We start from the raw sequence: 18,292 nt of genomic DNA, 5'->3' as shown, positions 1-18,292 counted from the left end.
ATACTGCAGTCTACAGTGTCTTCTGGTTCTTATGTTTTTCTTTTAGAGATTTCACATGACAAACAAAAAACATAAGAAAAGGAAAATCCCATTAGATACCTCAAATTAGGCTCTATGATTCAGTATCAAAATAAATTAGTAAGTTTAAAAATGTTTTGATGCCTCATGAAGAGGCCAGTGGCTCTCTTCAATGTTAAGTAGATTTCTCAGAATGGCAAATTTAAGCCTGCATCCCTACTGTTCCCACTGAGCTTTAAACAATAAATTTCAAAACATTTCTGCATAGAAACAACTGAAGATAGTTTTGCTGTAATAATTATGCATATGAATAATGTCATATAATGCTACCTTTTCACTTAGGAAACATAAGTTGAAATGTTATTTGCCAAATGGAAAAAAAAAAAGAGTAATATTTGGGTTTTTTTTTTATTATGACCACAACTTTTATGGACTTCAGAGAAAGTATGTGTGTGAAGCTGAACAGTCTTAAGGGGGTTATTGAGAAATCAGAGTGAATACAATGTATTGTTATAATACAACTCTTAGCTATGCCAAAGTTTCTTCCCAGAAATGCCTGTTCTAATCTTGATGCAATCACAGAGAGTTAAAACATATTATTAACTGTTGACTGAACAATAACTAAGTTAAGCATATATTACTGGTATTCAATTCCCATGTTGGAAGACCAGCCTTTATTAAGATGAGCATCAAGCATCTTGGCTTTCTCTAGGGCTAGGCTCCCATAGAATTGGTCCTCTCTAAAGAAAGAATAAATCCCAAAATACTGTCTTGGGAACACACAGATAAGTCACACTGGCCCAGAAAAAAAACTGGACTGTAAGTCTGGTAAAGCTTATAATTTTATTTCCAATAAACCTATTTCTCCTTTTAAAAGTGTTGAATTATTAATGTTATACTAATGGAATCAAATGGAATCACACAGCTAGACCACTTCTTATTGATCTAATTAATTAGGGAGTAATGTTAAAGAGTTAGGCTGTTATCACATGTGCTATTCCAGATGCAGCCGAGATGCAGTTGGGTGGAAAGGTTACTTGGTTATCACTGCCTCCAATTCTAGGTCCAGCAGCTTCACTGTATCATTGTATAACTTCATCTTAAGATGGTTCTGACATGTAATCTGCATTAACATACATGCTTTTAATAATGGATTTTTTTCTAACCCAGCTTATTTTTCAGAACCAGATTAGGCAGCAATAGCACAGGCAGTTAGACTGACAGATTTCAGAGTGCAGAAAATACCCACCCATAGGTGGGGCAATGACAAGCAGATGAGAGATAGTAACTAACCTCAACAAACATTTCAGTTACAGCTAGAATAGCCTATGCAAACACAAATAGCTAGTGACTGATATTAAAGCAAGCAACATTTTATACTTTGCAGACCTATAAGTGAGGAACTGAGGTATACAGCACAATAAATGCAGACACAGTACAGAAATGCATAGAGATAGTAACAGGACAACTATCACTATGAATTTTCTGAAGGCTAAGAAAGGTGTTCCCAGCCTTGTAGACCTAAGCCTTTAGGCGGGCACAAATGCAGGTATTATGTATTTTAAAACATCAAAAGGCTACATGATTAATACATATGCAAGGGAATTTGGCCTTCATCATTTTCCAGCTAATGATTCCTCCATGTTATAAGATTTGTCAGCTTATAAAATCCTTACCAGGACAGAGTCATCAGGGGTGCATCCTCCATTAATGTAATATTTGGCATCCACAGCTCTGATCCTACCATCATTCATGAAGCCAACCTAGAAGGATCAACAATAACCTATTTATATTTTGGCATCCGTTCATTTCTTCAGTGCTTGTATATTTCAAAAATGAATGTAACCCACACAATTAGGGTCATACTGCACTATTAATTTCTGGGCAGCATTCACTGAAACTATAGAAGGGCAAGAGAGAAAGAACGTTCCTAAGATATTGGTTTTCCCACCTGGCATCTGTGATCTGTATAAGTACAGCATATAACAAGCAACATCAGCCCATGGGAAAGGAAGAAGCAGGGAAGCCCAGTGGCTTCCTGTGTATTTGTCCTGGTTTCAGCTGGGATAGGGTTAATTGTCTTCCTAGTAGCTGGTAAGGTGCTATGTTTTGAGTTCAGTATGTGAAGAATGTTGATAACACTGATGTTTTCAGTTGTTGCTAAGTAGTGTTTAGATAAAGTCAAGGATTTTTCAGCTTCTCATGCCCAGCCAGCGAGAAAGCTGGAGGGGCACAAGAAGTTGGCACAGGACACAGCCAGGGCAGCTGACCCAAACTGGCCACCAGGGTATTCCATACCATGGGACGTCACATCTAGTATAGGAACTGGGGGTTGTGGGGGTGGGGGATCGCCGCTCGGGGACTAACTGGGTGTCAATCGGCGGGTGGTGAGCAATTGCACTGTGCATCATTTGTACATTCCAATCCTTTTATTATTACGGTTGTCAATTTATTAGTGTTATTATCATTATTAGTTTCTTCTTTTCTGTTCTATTAAACTGTTCTTATCTCAACGCACGAGTTTTACTTCTTTTCCCGATTTTCTCCTCCATCCCACTGGGTGAGGGGGGAGTAAGTGAGCGGCTGCGTGGTGCTTAGTTGCTGGCTGGAGTTAAACCATGACAGTATTGCCTGAGGTGGCTGGTAAGCTTGTCATGTAGGAATGTTCACTGTAGACAAAGTCAAACTCTGCTCTGACTGTAAGAACAGTGTCTGGCAGATGGAGTATGACATTTGTTTTTCTTAATGAAGAAATGTTATCTTTATCTCACATCTCTCTTTTCACCTGTTGCCACTAATAGTTCCTGAATTCTCAACATGAGCTACAGCTCATTTTCAACTTAAGGGAAGCATCTTACAAAATCTCTCTTACTTTACCTATGTAGTAGAGATGGAAAAGAAGGCAGAAATTGTCCTAATGAATAGTTATGACTGATGACAGTGCATGAGCAGGGAAGAGATTAATTTCTTCCACAGGGTGAGATTTCCTGTATGACACTGTTTCTGCAAAAACTAGCTGCTCCTTTGTGTGAACGTAACCATATGGACATTTTAAAATAAACTTCTGCAGAAGTCTGAGCTAGTTTGGCTTCCCATTCCCAGACAGAAAGACAGAAAGAGCTATAAAAGGAAAAGGACACAAAGGGACTAGAAAAAACCCCAAAAAACGCCCCAGCAGAGATAGAGGCAGAAGCAGAGGCAGAAGCAGAGAAAGGGCTGTACGGTAATGCTATCTCTTGGTTTCCTGGCTAGTAGTTTTGTTTTAAAATTGAATTGATTATACTAATTTTCATTAATAGAGCAAATATTAACCAGTAACACTGAAATACCTATTCACAGAATATGGGCAGGTACTTTTTCACTGAATTCTTGTGGCACTCACTTTATATTTACCAATAAAAGGATGTCGGCCACCAGTGATTAACATATCATCCCCTCGGCTCAGAATAAGACGGACTGCTCTGCTGGTTCTAAATCAACAAAAGAAAAGTCAAATTTCAGTCAAAATAAGAGATATTATTAAGAAGATGGCTATTCATCATGTATTCAGATCTAGCCATGCATATAAATATGCATTTAGATTAAACTTAACTTTAATAGGCTTAAATATATGCTTACAGCTATGTCTGGAGTTGGGGGGTTTTTTTTGCATTTACAATGATGTCAGAATTTTCATTTCATCTCTTGAAAGCCAATGAGATAACTCAGTGCAAACTTCTGAAGAAATAGCTATCAGCAGTTAGCATTCAACTTTAAGCAAGACATAGTCGCCTCTGAGCTATTCAGAACTGTACTGAAATAGGGTGCCTTGGAATAAAACCAAAACATGGATAATAATGAGAATATGAAAATTAGTCTACAAGTGCATATACCATTTTAAATAGTTCTGAAAAAAAACCCAGAAATAAGATGTAAAATAAATTCATAACAATAAAAATAGATTATTTAAACTATTAAAAAATATTATTTTTAGCATGGTCTGGTTAATCCAAAACACAGATAACATGGCCAAAAATAATCAAGAGCAGTTTGTACAACAGTGACAGTAGTAACGAGAGAAATGCATTGAGCTAACCACTCAGATTACAAGATGATTTTGGCTAAGGCAGTATGTAGCCTGATATGCATTCTGCAGGATATCAGTTACGCTTATAAAAGAGGTTACTACCCCCTGACAGCTAATTGCCAATATTATCCTGCCAAATTTGGACGGTGGGGGATGAAGCTTTATGTGTTAAGGTTCCTAAATTAATTCAAATTGTATTAGCAAAACCATAATATCTAATAGATTTAAGCTAATTTTGTCTGAAAGATGTTGGGGACTGAACTAGAACTACTTGTTCTTAAAAGCAGTTCCACTCATGAACTCTTCCTTCTGCATCATGCTGTGCCAGTAAAGTTCACATCCGGATGGTTAATGTCACGTTTTGAATGTACATACAAAGCCTCTGTAGTTAGGGAGTGGTCCTTTTGAAATGCTCAGAAATAGACATATTTCAAGAATATTTCTAGCTTATACTAATACCAATTTCTTCAAGTACCATTAATTTAGTTGAGGCTAGTGCTGCTTAACATAAGCAGTCTAACAAAACAAAACAAAGAAATGCACTGAATAGTCTTACAAAATGTGAACAGTCAGGATTTTATGAGTTTTTGCCTAGCAACTTTGGGAAAGGAGAAAGCACTTTAGCCAAAATGCAAAACTTGTTCACCCCATTTTCTCTTCATATCCCAATACACATGTACCGCACTTACTTGTTTGCTGCCACTGCAGCAACTGATGCCAGTAAGCCAGCTTTCAGGAGTTTCCCACCAAAAGCTCCACCAACTCGTTTAACATGGCACATGATCCTGTTGGCTGGAACACCTAAACTTGCAGCTACCATCTCCTGTAAAACCAGTTTTAATCTTTTATGCCAACACAAACTAAGCCAAAAAGTTAGGTTCTGAAATAAAAACCTTTTCTAGAAAAGGGCTCCATAGATGTTTCTAGTTTGTTTTGTGTTTTTTTAAATCAGATGAAAATAATTTTTCCTTTACCCTAGGTTAAAAAGCAAGAAAAAGACAACAACAAACACTCAGCAGTGTTCACATTTAAAATCTCTACCATGGAGCCTGTGAAATGGCCGTGGACAGGAGTGAAGAATAATACCCTTCGATTTCATTACCTAAACAGTAAGAAGCTTCAGGTATAAGAAAAAGGGATTAGAATAGAGTTATTATTTTTATTACTAAGATCGTTAAGTTTGATTTTAATTTTTAATTCAAATAAAACTATTTGTTTCTTAATAGTCTAAGGTCTTGCTAGTATCAGGAATATTCTTGCTTCAAATGATTTTCTCAAACACAAAGATCTTCACGCTTCTTGGCTACTGGCAATACAATAATAATGGAAATGATAAAAGGAGCTGAACTGGGCTTTGAACACAAAATGCCACTGTTGAGTCTGAAATACTATCAGTTTCATGCACCATAGCTATTGCTATGTAGACCATACGCTATGTCAGCATTTGCTTTACCATTTACCATCACAAAAATGCTCAGAGGGCTGGAACACCTCTCCTATGAAGAAAGGCTGAGAGAGTGGGAGTTGTTGAGCCTGGAGAAGAGAAGGCTTCAGGGAGACCTTATTGTGGCCTTTCAATATATAAAGGGGGCTTATAAGAAACAGAAAGACTTTTTACCAAGGCCTCTACTGACAGGACAAGGGACAACAGTTTTAAACTGGAAGAGGGGAGGTTTAGATTGGACATACGGAAGACATTTTTTACAATGAGGGTGGTGAGACACTGGAACAGGTTGCCCAGAGAAGTTGTGGATGCCCCATCACTGGAAGCGTTCAAGGTCAGGTTGGACAGGGCTTTGAGAAACTTGATCTAGTGAAAGATAACCTTGTCCATGGTAGGGGGTTGGATTAGATGATCTTTAAAGGTTTCTTCAAAGCCAAACCATTCTACGATTATGATTTTGGTATGGAGCAGCAGTCTCACCTACAGCCATTAGAACTGATCCAACCCTCAGCAGACTCTGACTCTGCAGGGTGCTGATTGCTCCTCACCTCAATGGAAAGCTAACAGAGATGGAGGAGCCTCAGTGCTCCACAGGGAGTTTTTCATGCCTACAATAGTGACGCATGAGGTACTTTGTTCAAAGGGAAATAAGAGCCTTTTACTTCCTCCTTACCCTCACGGTGTAGTGGTCAGTGTTTATCAGGATACAGCAGTACTACAAAGCAGCTGTTGTTGGATAAACCAGATGTGCAATTTCATGTTCCTACTGCTTCTAAACTGTTAAAATGGATTTGGAAACCAAACTTCAAAGGCTCTATTGTCACAGGTTCAACCACTTTCTCTGAGAATGCTCTGTATTACCTGAATAATTGCTGGATGCTGTGTTGACACATAAACATCCATTTCTTTATCCTCTCCTATTGGAACAGCAAGCACACTCTGAGTCTCCATGTAAAAGTGTTCCTGTCCCCCAATGCGAATCTCCCCTGATCCAAAGAGAAAAACACGAGTGTTACTGAGGGAAAAGGACAGAAGAAATTAACCAGGAAAGAACTAACTGCACATCATCATGTAAATTATGGTAATCAGTGTCAAATCTTATGATGCTTCTTGTATGAATGAGCATCATCTAAAATAAAAACACAGATGAAACTCCTTGCAGGATTAAATTGGTCTTGTTCCAGTGGCATCAACAGAACTTGATTAACAGTAAAACAATATTGCCTACAAGTGGTGACAATATTAAATAAAACATGATAAATTAAACAAAGCATGGACATACTGGACCAGGTCAAGAAGGAAGCCACCAAGATGGTCAGGGTGCTGGACCACAGGATGTATCAGAAGAGGCTGAGAGAACTGGATTTATTCAACCATAAGAAGAAAGGGGTTAAGGGAAGATCTTACTCCTGTCCACAACTACCTAATGGGACGGTGTAGAGAAGAGCAAGCCAGACTGTTCTCAGAGATGCACAATGGAAGGATAAAAGGCAATGAACACAAGAAATTCCAACTCAATATAAGAAAAAAAATTTCACCATGAAAGTGGTCAAACATTGCAAGAGGTGCCTATGGAGGTTGTGGAACCTCCATCTTTGGAGTTATTCAAAACCTGACTGGACATGGCCCTTAGTAACCTGCTTTAACTGCACCTGCTTTAACCTAGATGGCTAGATGACCCCCTTCCAGCCTAATTATTCTGTGATTCTGTTTCAAGGACAGAGGATGCAGAAAGCTTGAGTGTAGTAGCAGGACCACAAAACCAGTAGGTTTAATCACACTTTTTTCCAGGTGACCAAAAGCTTTCTCAGGCCTAATGGCTATATGGAAAAAAGGTAGAACTGGGACTTGAAGAACAGACAGACAAATCCAAATGCTGACAACAACTTCCCACCAAATGTATTCTGCAGTTTACCTTCAATTATATTATCAACAGTTTCAAACGCCTGATCAACATTTCCGTGTTCTAATTTTCTTTTTGGCTCAAAGAACGAGTTGTGCTTTATAGCTTCCTGCAGTGGAGAAAAAGAGAAATAGTTTTTTAAAGTATTTTAAAGGTTCTCAGCTTGTTGTGGCATTTTACTCTCAGGAGAAACACCATTCTTTTCAGAGATTTGAACCACCAGCTATCAAAGCCAATGAACAACTGTATTTCATCACTTCACTGTCATTATTGATGAGTTTGTGTATTCAGCTGAGCAATTCTTTCCTGATGTATCTTGTGTTACTGATGATAGCAGTTTCTGAAGGAAATGCATTCAGTTTATTCAACCTGCTCTTCCTTCTCATACATTTAGCAAGTGACCAAGATAGCACAAAATAAGAATGCAACCCCATCATCCAAAGAGTGATGCCGTTAAGAGGGGAAGAAATCACAAGGACTAAGTAAAAGTAGAATCTATTTTTTAAGTACAATTTGCTTTATTTCTAATAAGACTACATTGGAGTTTCAACTGTAAGGAAATAGTAGTAAAATTTGCCAATCTACTTCTATTTTTATACCAGAAAGACTGTTCTGTCACACCCCACATGCATTACAGAAACAAGCTGTAAAGTGACTACCAGAACTAATGCTGGTTGCCTGCAAATGTGTCCTTAGTTCCTTACTTCCACTCATCTCATTAACCCAGCATAAGTCCATTTCCCCTATGACTCCCACATCACATTTTAGAAATGTTCTATATCCTTAACATCTTTCCCCTCACATTACTCCAACACTTCCTATGTCTCCAGCCTAACTTTGTTGGGTTGCTAGCCTGACAACAGATACAAAATGCTACAGATAATCAGGAGCTGATTGACCAACTGGTAGCTACCAAAAGAATTATAAACAACCAGCATGCTCATTGCCTTTTCCTCTGTGGGAACATTAAAAGAGTTCTTCTCTTCTACTCTTATGTTTATTATTATGAAATTTGTGGGACCTTAATACCTTTGAGACTGTTGCCTATCTATCACAAGTGGTCAAAATTACCCAAAAGGTTGAAAAGTTATTTATAGGGAGACTGACAGACTGATTAATTGGATGTTCATATTCACCTTGTTTCCTTAGAAAATCACGTTTAAAAAACAGGTGAAGAGTATGAACAGCTTCTTCCATTAATTATATAGATAAAACAATAAAAAAGCAAGAGAAAAGAAATTATTAGTACCTCAATTGTTAAGATCACTGGTTCCAGCACTTCATACTCTATCTTCACTTTTGCAGCTGCTTGTTTGGCATGAATATCTGAATCTGCAACCACAGCACAGACAATCTGACCCACACAAATCACCTGTAAAATACACATCACTTAATAGAACAGTGGATTCAAATTATTCCCATATGTGCTGCTGATATTCTTCTTTTGTGTAACCACTATTCATGTTTCCTTTTTAGAATTTTGGTTTGACTTAGGATCTTTGCATTTTTTAGATCATCCATGAAGCTAACAAATTATTAGAAATACCAGTATAAATAATAAATAGTAATAAATAATAATAACTAACTAAATAAATAAATAATAATACCAGTATAACTGGGGAATCAAGGAGAATACAGTGATTTGGGAGCCTAACTTTCAATGAAATATACTCTTGCAACAACTCAGAGGTTTAATCTGTATTCTTCTGATTTATATATTTTTCTCTAGGCAGAATATAATGCACATCAGCTATTTTGAAGTTAAAAAGGGAGTGGGAAAAAATTTTAAGGCATTTACCTTATTACATGCCTAAAGTGATTCCCTGATGTACACACAATACAGAAACTCAAGAGTGAGCAAGTAAAATTTCATTATAAAAATCTGAAGAAAAACAGTAAAAAATGAAGAAAATCAGTTTTAAAAAGATTGTAGTTATACCTTGTTTCTTGCAAATATGATCTCTGGACCATCAGAGTAGTAAAACTCATTTGTAGCCGGTACATCATGAGCTGTTATGATATCAAACACACCTGGTCCTTTTAAAGCCTCTGAGGTATCTATAGATCTGATTGGGATATGGGAAGAGAGAAGTGTAATTCATTACTTTTACAAAGTGTTGCACAGAGGAAGGGAACACAATACAGAGGTAAGTTTCTTTTACTGCCAGGATGTGCTCATATGTTCAGACATGTCCTTTTCTTTCACCTCTGGCATGGAAAGAAGTGCAGGTCAAAGGCAATTTAAAATTCTACTAACCTGCTCCGTTTCTAGGAAATACTCTAGATGCAACAAGGAAATCATTGGCCCATTAGACTGCCTGAACTGCATTGATTTAATGAAAATCACTGCACAATTATGATGCTACAATCACAACTTTCTAAGACCTCACAGCCTACACAGATACCAAACTGATACAAATATTTGAAGCATCTACAAATGGAGAGTTCATGTAGAGAATTATAATAGAAATGGCAAGATCAGTATAAATGGAGAATGAATGGGAATGTATGGGTGTAGAAGCATCAGAAAGAACAGCAGAAGATCTATAAGAATGGCATGTTTTGATAGCACCTAGTTTAGCAGGTCATCAAGATCCCAGCACATCTACAGGCATCTTCTCTGGACACCCCGATCAGAAGACAAAGGAAAGTGAATAAATCCTACTGACTCACAGAAATGGGGGTGATGTCAGCTCCTTGATGGTACCAAAAAGAGCACATCCAAACCCAGCATACTATCACCAACCTAAGAACAAGCCGGGAAATATGACAAGGACTCTATAGCTAGCAGCCCCAGTCCTCTCTGTCATCACAATTAATCCTGACCAGACCACCTGGATACATGTCTTGGTGCCTGAATGCTGGGCAGACAACTTGGATATGTGCATTTTGGTGCCCGAATGTTGAACAAACTGCTAGAATAGGTGTATCTTGGCAGTGTAAAAACATAAGTGAAAACAGTTTTCTTTCAAAATAAAATCCTCTTCCCATCTTCCTCTCCTATAAGACCTCATACGAGCTTTGCTACTTTGTTGCTGCAATGTTGCAACACTATTTCCTACATTTTGAACAATCTTCTGTTTTCATAATAGAGTTGAGATCTCAAAGCTGTGTTGGTAAAGCTGAGTTTCGGTGCCTGCTTGCACTCCACAGCTCAGCACTTTGGGGAGGTATCTAGGCTAGCTCTAGGCTGGCTCATGGACCAGAAACAGTTCAACTCTATTAGTACAGTAATATGGAGTGAAACACTTAAATCCAAACAGGTCCTTCTACTAGAGTGACAATATTGCTTCCAGCACCTGAGCCAGTGTGGGTGTCAGGCATGCTGTTTTATATACACATAACTCATTAGTCTGCTCTAAAAATCTCAGACAGCAATTCATGATAACACTTTCTTCAGATACACTTTGAACACTTACACAATCTTAGCATGAGCTCTGGAACTAGTGACGACAGCCAGGAAGAGCTCACCATCCACAGAAGGAAGATCATCAATGTAAACTGCTTCACCAGTGGCATGCTTAATTCCAGATTGGTGCATAATGGGCCGTCCTACAGGATCCTGGGGAGACTGACTCGGCTTTATGTCCTGTACAGTCAAAATTACACACACCCCACCCCCAAACAGTTAAAAAAAGAATAGTCACATTATTCTTACAGAAATCAGAAAATCAGATGAAGAAACAACTGTTCAAAAGAAACAACTGTGCATATTATCATCTTCTGGTTCAATATTGAAAACAGATGTGGATGCAGGACCTGACTGCTGCTCCTGGGAATTTCTTCAATTTGTTCTCCTAAGGAGCCTTCTGAGAGGCTTGCACAGGTTTGTCTACTTGGATTTTCTCCTTAATCCTTTACATCAAAGTGATACAAACAGCACTTCTTTTTCAGAAGGACCGTTTCCTCTCTTACTGATTGGTGTCATGAAGCTTTGATAATTTTCCAAATTATTGTCACAAGATTCTACTCTGTATTTTACCAGTGTATGGTGTTGTATTTTGAGCTATTTGCAGTGATTCCTATGATTTGTCTTCCTTGCTGAAAGATTGCAACTGATCAATGTAAATCAGTGAGAAATTGTTTAAATATTTCCATCCTAATTTTACTTCCTTGCACCTTTGTATGAATTTAGTGCCTTATTAACCTTTTCACTTGGATCCCTAAAGTTCCTCAAATGGCTGTCTCAGCCAAACCATCTCAACTTTTCCACTAACAGAATGACCAGGTAATTATCTTTCAGGATATGCATTCTTTTTTTCCCGCCTTAATTTTAAAAGCTTAGTAACATTCACATGAAGAAGTACAGACAAAAGATAGGTACTTGCAAAAGTTAGATAGAAATTTAAAGTGAAAAAACAGATTTTCTGAGTTTCTAAGTAATTTCTGTTGCTCAGTGTCAACCGATCTGAATAACAAATTTTTACCATTTCTGTTGTTCCATCATTTACTTGCAGCTGAGGAATAAATTACTGAAAGTCATAAAGAACTAGTTTCTTTGATCCTGGCCCCTTTTATAAGTCTGTAGTGTCTTTTTTTTGATGATAACTCTGAAGGAAGCTGAAGATAATGACTTGAACAAATTTGAGGTATTTAAAGCTAAAATGTTATTCTGAAGAAAACCTGAAAGTGAAAAAAGATCTTTACCTATATTTCATTTGAATTTTCTTTAGGTTTTCAAAAACTTGGGATTTTAACTTGTGTATTGAGGGTATCAAAATATCAAAAATCATTGCAGGAGTTCCCACCATGATAGAGTCACAGGGGTGAGCTCAGAAAAACCAAAACGTGTTCTTTGCTGCCCTCTACTACTGACTTCTCCTTGAATACTCCTGTTAATTTGATCAGATAGCCATCACAAACTCCATCTTGATTCCTAAATCTACAGTAAGACCTAAGAGCCCTCTGAGATCTTAAGAAAAGCGTATCTTGAGACAAGAATACTATAGTGATAGCTATAGACTTAGGCTTTTCAATCTTTTTTATTTTCTTCTAATTTTTTTCCAATTGGGTTGCACACTGCAATATACCAAGTCTAATCAGTCCGACAATGGAGTTTGTTCAGCATATTTATCTTTTGAGAACTGTTTAGAAGAAGTGAGTATACCCATATAAGTCTATTTTTACAGACAAGGTTTTCTTAATTGAGATACAGTTAAAATCAACCACTAAGAGCCTGTTGCCTTTGATCCTTTGGAAAATTTGTACCTGAGCTTCACAACAAGGGTCATGCTTGAACTGTGACCTTTTACCAAGTCTTGCAAAGCACAGAACAATCTTAGAATAAAATCACTTGCCTGGTATATCTGGATACTCTGGGGAATTTTGGTTTTGAAATCTTGTAGGACACTCCTATATTCCATAGGTATGCCAGGATAGCGACAAGGATCCTGAAAAGGAAGTGAATTACTACTAAAACTCACATTTTGAACATTCCAATTAAAAAAGTTAACAACCAAAATCACCAAATACAAACTCTTTATACAGGAAATTCCTTCAAGACTCTCACAAGCTAGAAAGGCTCTAAAAGAACAATTTTAAAACAATGTAGCATTTTGAGATTTCCCTAAGTAATATTTTAAAATGTATTGGATTCAACAAATATGCTTGTTTAAAGTAAGCAACATAAAGCAGGGATAGTCAGAAAAGTTTTGTTCTGGGGTCCAAAACTGGCACAGAATCACTCTTGGCAGTAGTAAATTACCTAGTAATTGTAATGCAGAGGAAAGAGCTCAAAGTAACACAGAAGAAAAAAGCAAAGGGATATTTTTCCTCATAAGAACAGATTTAAGACAAAAATAAGTAACTTACACCTAGAATGTATTGGGAAGTGAAATTTTAGAGTCCTCCTCTCCCAGTCAACACTCGTACAAGAAGGAGGGTTGGTTTAACACCTACAGTTGCTTTCCAAAGCCCTTATTTTTATTCTGTCTATTTATGCTTTGAACTACAGACAGATAGTGTAGGACCTCATGTATGTTTTCTTTGGGCCTGGGAGGTCAATACTGATATATTGTTGCATTAACATTACTCAATTTTTTTTAAAGCTTAATGTCCAAGGTAAAGGTATCTGAGCACCTATAAGTTAATTGGGCATCTCTCCATCAATCTCTTTGGGAGCTAAGCACTTACATTCTTCTGTAGATCTGAACCCCAAAGACAATATTTAGCATGTTGTACAAATTGGAAGCATCAACAGATAGAAAAAAACCTTTCATTTGCTTGCACAAAAGCAGACATGGAGAACCAATTTACCATTGTCCTTAATGACTGCAATACTTCCAGGAAAAATCTGTAGAAGAAACTGACTACCAAAGTTTTCTTATAGTCTACTTTTTCACCACTGGCTGAGCCTGGAAGAGCAATTTCCTTAAGAATTAGTCGGCAAGCTTCATCCAACATTTGGTCATTCCAGTGTCTGTCAAGAAGAATAATAGATACAATCAGACCAGGACTCAAAAAAACGCAAACAAATTGCAGTAATACATTTGTACCATGGACCACAGGCATAATCCTGCTCACAATGAAGCCAAAATATTGATTCTAATAATGGCCTGCAATTTTGAAAATGGTGTAGAAGTCACAGAGTCAGGTCCCTTAAGTCAATGGAATTGAGTCTTATGCCAGCCTTTTAAAAACAAAACAAAACAAAACAAAAACCTATTACAGCTTTAAAGCTGATTTAACAGTCTTACAGATTATCACTATTCTGCAGATACTGTCCTATATTTAAAGAAAAGTGGGTAGTAATATTGATGCAAACTGTAGATGCTTTCAAGGGATCTGATAAGTGCTGGATAGTAGTCACATTTTCCAAAAAGGCTGACTCCTTGAATTATCTCAACACAGTTAATTCTCCATAGTTACACAACCCTAGATATCAAAATATAAAGCTGTTAGAATAAATTTAATGATGTAAAGCAGCAAAAAATAATGAGTACTTCAACTACTGAAACAGTTGTATGTTAAATGGTAAAACAGTCCAGTGGCACTCAGTTTAGATTAATGGTTTTATACTGCTTGAATTATTTGTAATTTTTTTCCTCCAAAACTTGGAAAGATGCTGCAAAGTGGGAGGGAATGTCCAGGATTAACGTCAGAGATTATTAGGATCTTGTAGATGAAGAGATATTGAAAAGGTTAAGGTTTGAGTTGTGCTCCTAAGTTTATTGAGCACATCTGAAATTCTCGAACTTTCTATCTATTCGAGCGAAACTGAAGGACTCAAGAACACTGATACTAGGGGATTATCAAACCTACAGGATACAGCATCATTTGCCGATGCTTGGGCTTAGGTACACAACTGACTATGTATACCTCATCCACCTACCTCACAGCTCATATCTCATATCTCTCTGCATACTTCACACTAGAGTTGCACCCATGTGCAGATTCCAAAATGTAACAATCCTGAAAAGTCATAATTAAGGCTTCACCAGTTTATTCACTTGAACATACGTGGCATCAGCCAGGCAAGTGAAATCTTTCTGTACTTTCATGCTCCAAGGAAGTACACCCAAGTTCTCAAAGTCCCTTTATTCAGAGATATAGAGAAGGCAAAGAAATTGTACCTTCCGATGAGTGTCCAACAGGTTTGTTTTGCACAGATTGTGGTGGCAACAGCACCTCCATAGAAAATGCTTAAATCCTTTATTAAGTCTGTACCTTCTTCAAAAAGGACTCTCATCCCAGCATTGGTTATTGGGAGAGCATTTTCTCGTCTTGGTGCTTGTCGAAATGCAGAGACGTACTCCCCCTGAGCAAGATCAGAGAGAAGTGGGCAACCTGCAGGCATTTAAGTATCTGAAAGCAGAACTTGTTACTGCACTACATGAAGAAAGAATAAAAAATGAAGAGCACAAATTCAACCTCCTGAGCATTCAAGACCATACACTTCCTTCTCTTGACCTTTCAGTAGTTTTACCATCTTTGATTTTCTAGCAGCCCATACCCAATCCTCCATCATCTACACAGTTCAGATGACCTAGCTTTTTTCATGGTAGATAGCTGGAAGACAGGGATCTTGTGAAGTGGAGTTGCATTTATAAGAAGACCAAAAGCTTAGAGGCTTCAAAGTATTGCCAAATTTCAGTACTCGGATAACATAATTCTCTTATAAGATCCCATATCCACTCTTGCAAACACGATACCAGTTAAAGACTATTATTCAGTTCAGCAACATTTATGGAAGCACCACACACGTGTCCAATCTTATCTCATTTTAAGAAAAATCCTCAAGAGATGACAATGCTTTACTTGCTTGATGTCAACCATATCACAGGTGAGCAGCCTGCTTTGGTGGGGACTATGGCAGCTTGTCCCAAGACCCCTTTCTCTAGGGAGTCTAGACAATTGCTATTGCCCTCATCATTATAGGGTAAACTTTTGTCTGAATATCACTCTTTATATATCACCAGCTACCTCCTGAGTTGTGTTTTCTGGCTGAAACTGGGAGATAGTATGGCACTGACAGGATCAAATGTAAGGAATTCAGAAAGTGAGCAGTAATAGTGTTACTTTCAACATAGGGATTATGCCCCCCCCTGCTCTTTATTTAATAGTCTTTAACTCTGAATAAAGCAAATGAAACAAACTAGTAGCTTACCTTCCTAGAATGGGGAATATAGACAGAGACTAAGATCTCTTCTGGTGTAATGGTATTGTTACCAACTCCATCTGCAAAAATATCACTCAAAGGAATCTGTCGCCTTCCTCCTAAAAAAATTCCAAATCCAGAAACTTCTGTATAATTGTGCAATTAACATACATCAATCATATTCTAATTGGCAAAAAAATACCTGCAGGCTTCCTGAGTAAATAATAACTGCAGAGTTTACATAACAAATTGTCAGTAGTATGCTCTACAAATACAAGTGACTGCTCCATCTTCCATTGTATCGTAACACCAGAGTCCTAAGAAAGTGCCCGGAGATCATCCCTATTCCATAATCCTCCCTTCTGATAACTGCCACGATGATCCCATCCTCACTCCCGTCAATCTGTTCCAAATCTCTCCAGCTGCTGTCATCACTACCTTTCCTTCTAAAACATAAAAAAATGAGGAAAAAAACTGAATGGGAAAGAACTGCTGCAAAAGTAAAAAAAATACTTTTGGGGTTGGGGTTTTGTTTGGTTGGTTGGTTTGGGGTTTGTTTTAGATTCTGAACCCTTCTAGGAGTCCAGAAGGGAATAAATGCCATTGCTTTTTCCTTTCTCTTTCTGGTAGATTATTCTAAAAGTGACTATGTTTGTCATTCTATGATATATACTATTAAAGATGGAATTTTCAAAAGCGAAAGAGGACAAAATTCTGCAAGGAACCTAAGTCTGTAAGAGCCCTTTGAATACTTACATCTATGCTACATCAGGTTTGCCAGTATCACTACACAGCTAAGCTAGCAAGCCTTCTGGAAATGCAATCTTTTTAACACATATAATTGATTCTATTAATTAAACAAGCTCCATTGGCTCAAGGAGTTTTGTTGGTAGGCCTGCTGCTGTACCAGTAACACAACTGTCAAGTAGCATTGTCGTTCTGCAAGAACACAGAGGCATGAACATTGTACAGATGGAAATCCACAGTGATTCACCACATGTGGTGTGGAATTTAACCATGTGTTTGACAGATGAAGTCAAAGTGTATTTTTAACTAGTATTCTGTGTCCTTTGTACTTTTCACATGCTACCTTAGGTGTCCAATGCATTTTTAAATAAGTGATTTCTTATTACTAGACACTATTTACCTTGCAGTAGCCCTGACCTATCCCAAGACTTTCTATAACCAGATAATCTTCTGTGCCATTTTTAAAAGGTTCATATATTAAAATACTCCCCTCACATTCAATGAACATGATACTTGAAGACTGACTGCTTAACAGCAAGATTATTTTCTTCATCTTTTTCATGTCAGGTGTGATGATGACATTGTAACCTGTTCATCCTATAATCAGGGCTGGGGGGGAGGAGTGAGCAAGCAGCTTTGTGGTGCTTTGTTGCCGGCTGGGCTTAAACCATGACAATCATTTAGCATTAAAATCGCATTCCTCAAATATAACTAGTGTGACAGCAAAAGTTTAGTAAAGGAATTTTGTTTTGCTGAAGTGTGAATCTGGAAAATAACACTGTTAAGAACAGCAGCACTGGTCTTTCTGGATTTTTGCATTTGTAATTCCATCCAGAATACACTTGGTTTACTTACATAAAGATTATTGTCCAATCCCACCTGTGAGCCTGCCAGGATCCAGGAATGTGCATTTTCTCTTACACTGTGATCTCAGATAAATACTAATAGTGCTTCTGCAACCTCCTTTTCTTGAACAATCCACTTTTCCTATGTTTGACTGACTACCGTTTGGTAAAGAAATATGTTAAAACCTCTCAAAATGCCTAAAAGCCTCGCCCAGCAGTAATGTTCTGGCAGGTTAACAGAAAGAGATAGCCATCAGTGATCCTATTCATCACTCAAATAAGTAGGCACATGTCCTGGTTTTGGCTGGGCTATTTTCTTCCTAGTAGCCGGTATAATGTTGTGTTTTGGATTTAGGATGAGAATAATATTGATAGCAACCGAAAACATCAGTGTGCTAAGTAGTGTTTATACTAAGTCAAAGATTTTTCAGCTTCTCATGCCCAGCCAGCAAGAAGGCTGGAGGGGCACAAGAAGCTGGGAGAAGACACAACCAGGGCAGCTGACCCAAACTGGCCAAAGGGATATTGCATACCATATGACATCATGTCCAGTATATAAACTGGGGGAAGTTGGCTGGGAGGGGCAGATCGCTGCTCGGGGACTGGCTGAACATTAATCAGCGGGTGGTGAGCAATTGCGTTGTGCATCACTTGTCTTTCTTGGGTTATATTT

The 18,292-nt window shown here is 37.8% G+C and overlaps 1 protein-coding gene across 9 annotated transcripts in view; it reads right to left on the bottom strand.

Moving 5' to 3' along the window:
* The window catches only part of AOX1 (aldehyde oxidase 1), a 46,203-nt gene that overhangs the window by 13,905 nt on the left and 14,006 nt on the right, over window positions 1–18,292 (bottom strand). For all 9 annotated transcript variants that reach the window (XR_005932679.1, XM_030018254.2, XM_030018252.2 and 6 more), the window contains 12 exons: window positions 16,037–16,146; window positions 15,003–15,187; window positions 13,687–13,849; window positions 12,729–12,821; window positions 10,851–11,020; window positions 9,371–9,497; window positions 8,681–8,803; window positions 7,444–7,540; window positions 6,390–6,514; window positions 4,774–4,907; window positions 3,401–3,488; window positions 1,695–1,781 (listed from right to left, as the gene is read on the bottom strand). Coding sequence is in view for 8 of the 9 variants with exons in the window: in XM_030018254.2 (XP_029874114.1) it covers window positions 1,695–1,781; window positions 3,401–3,488; window positions 4,774–4,907; window positions 6,390–6,514; window positions 7,444–7,540; window positions 8,681–8,803; window positions 9,371–9,497; window positions 10,851–11,020; window positions 12,729–12,821; window positions 13,687–13,849; window positions 15,003–15,187; window positions 16,037–16,146 (1,502 nt within the window). In the remaining variant the exon portion in view is untranslated. The remainder of the gene's footprint in view (window positions 1–1,694; window positions 1,782–3,400; window positions 3,489–4,773; window positions 4,908–6,389; window positions 6,515–7,443; window positions 7,541–8,680; window positions 8,804–9,370; window positions 9,498–10,850; window positions 11,021–12,728; window positions 12,822–13,686; window positions 13,850–15,002; window positions 15,188–16,036; window positions 16,147–18,292) is intronic.

Source organism: Aquila chrysaetos, chromosome 6 (assembly GCF_900496995.4).
Source record: "Aquila chrysaetos chrysaetos chromosome 6, bAquChr1.4, whole genome shotgun sequence".
Taxonomy (NCBI): Eukaryota; Metazoa; Chordata; class Aves; order Accipitriformes; family Accipitridae; genus Aquila; species Aquila chrysaetos.
This window is presented reverse-complemented; position numbering and strand designations above follow the sequence as displayed.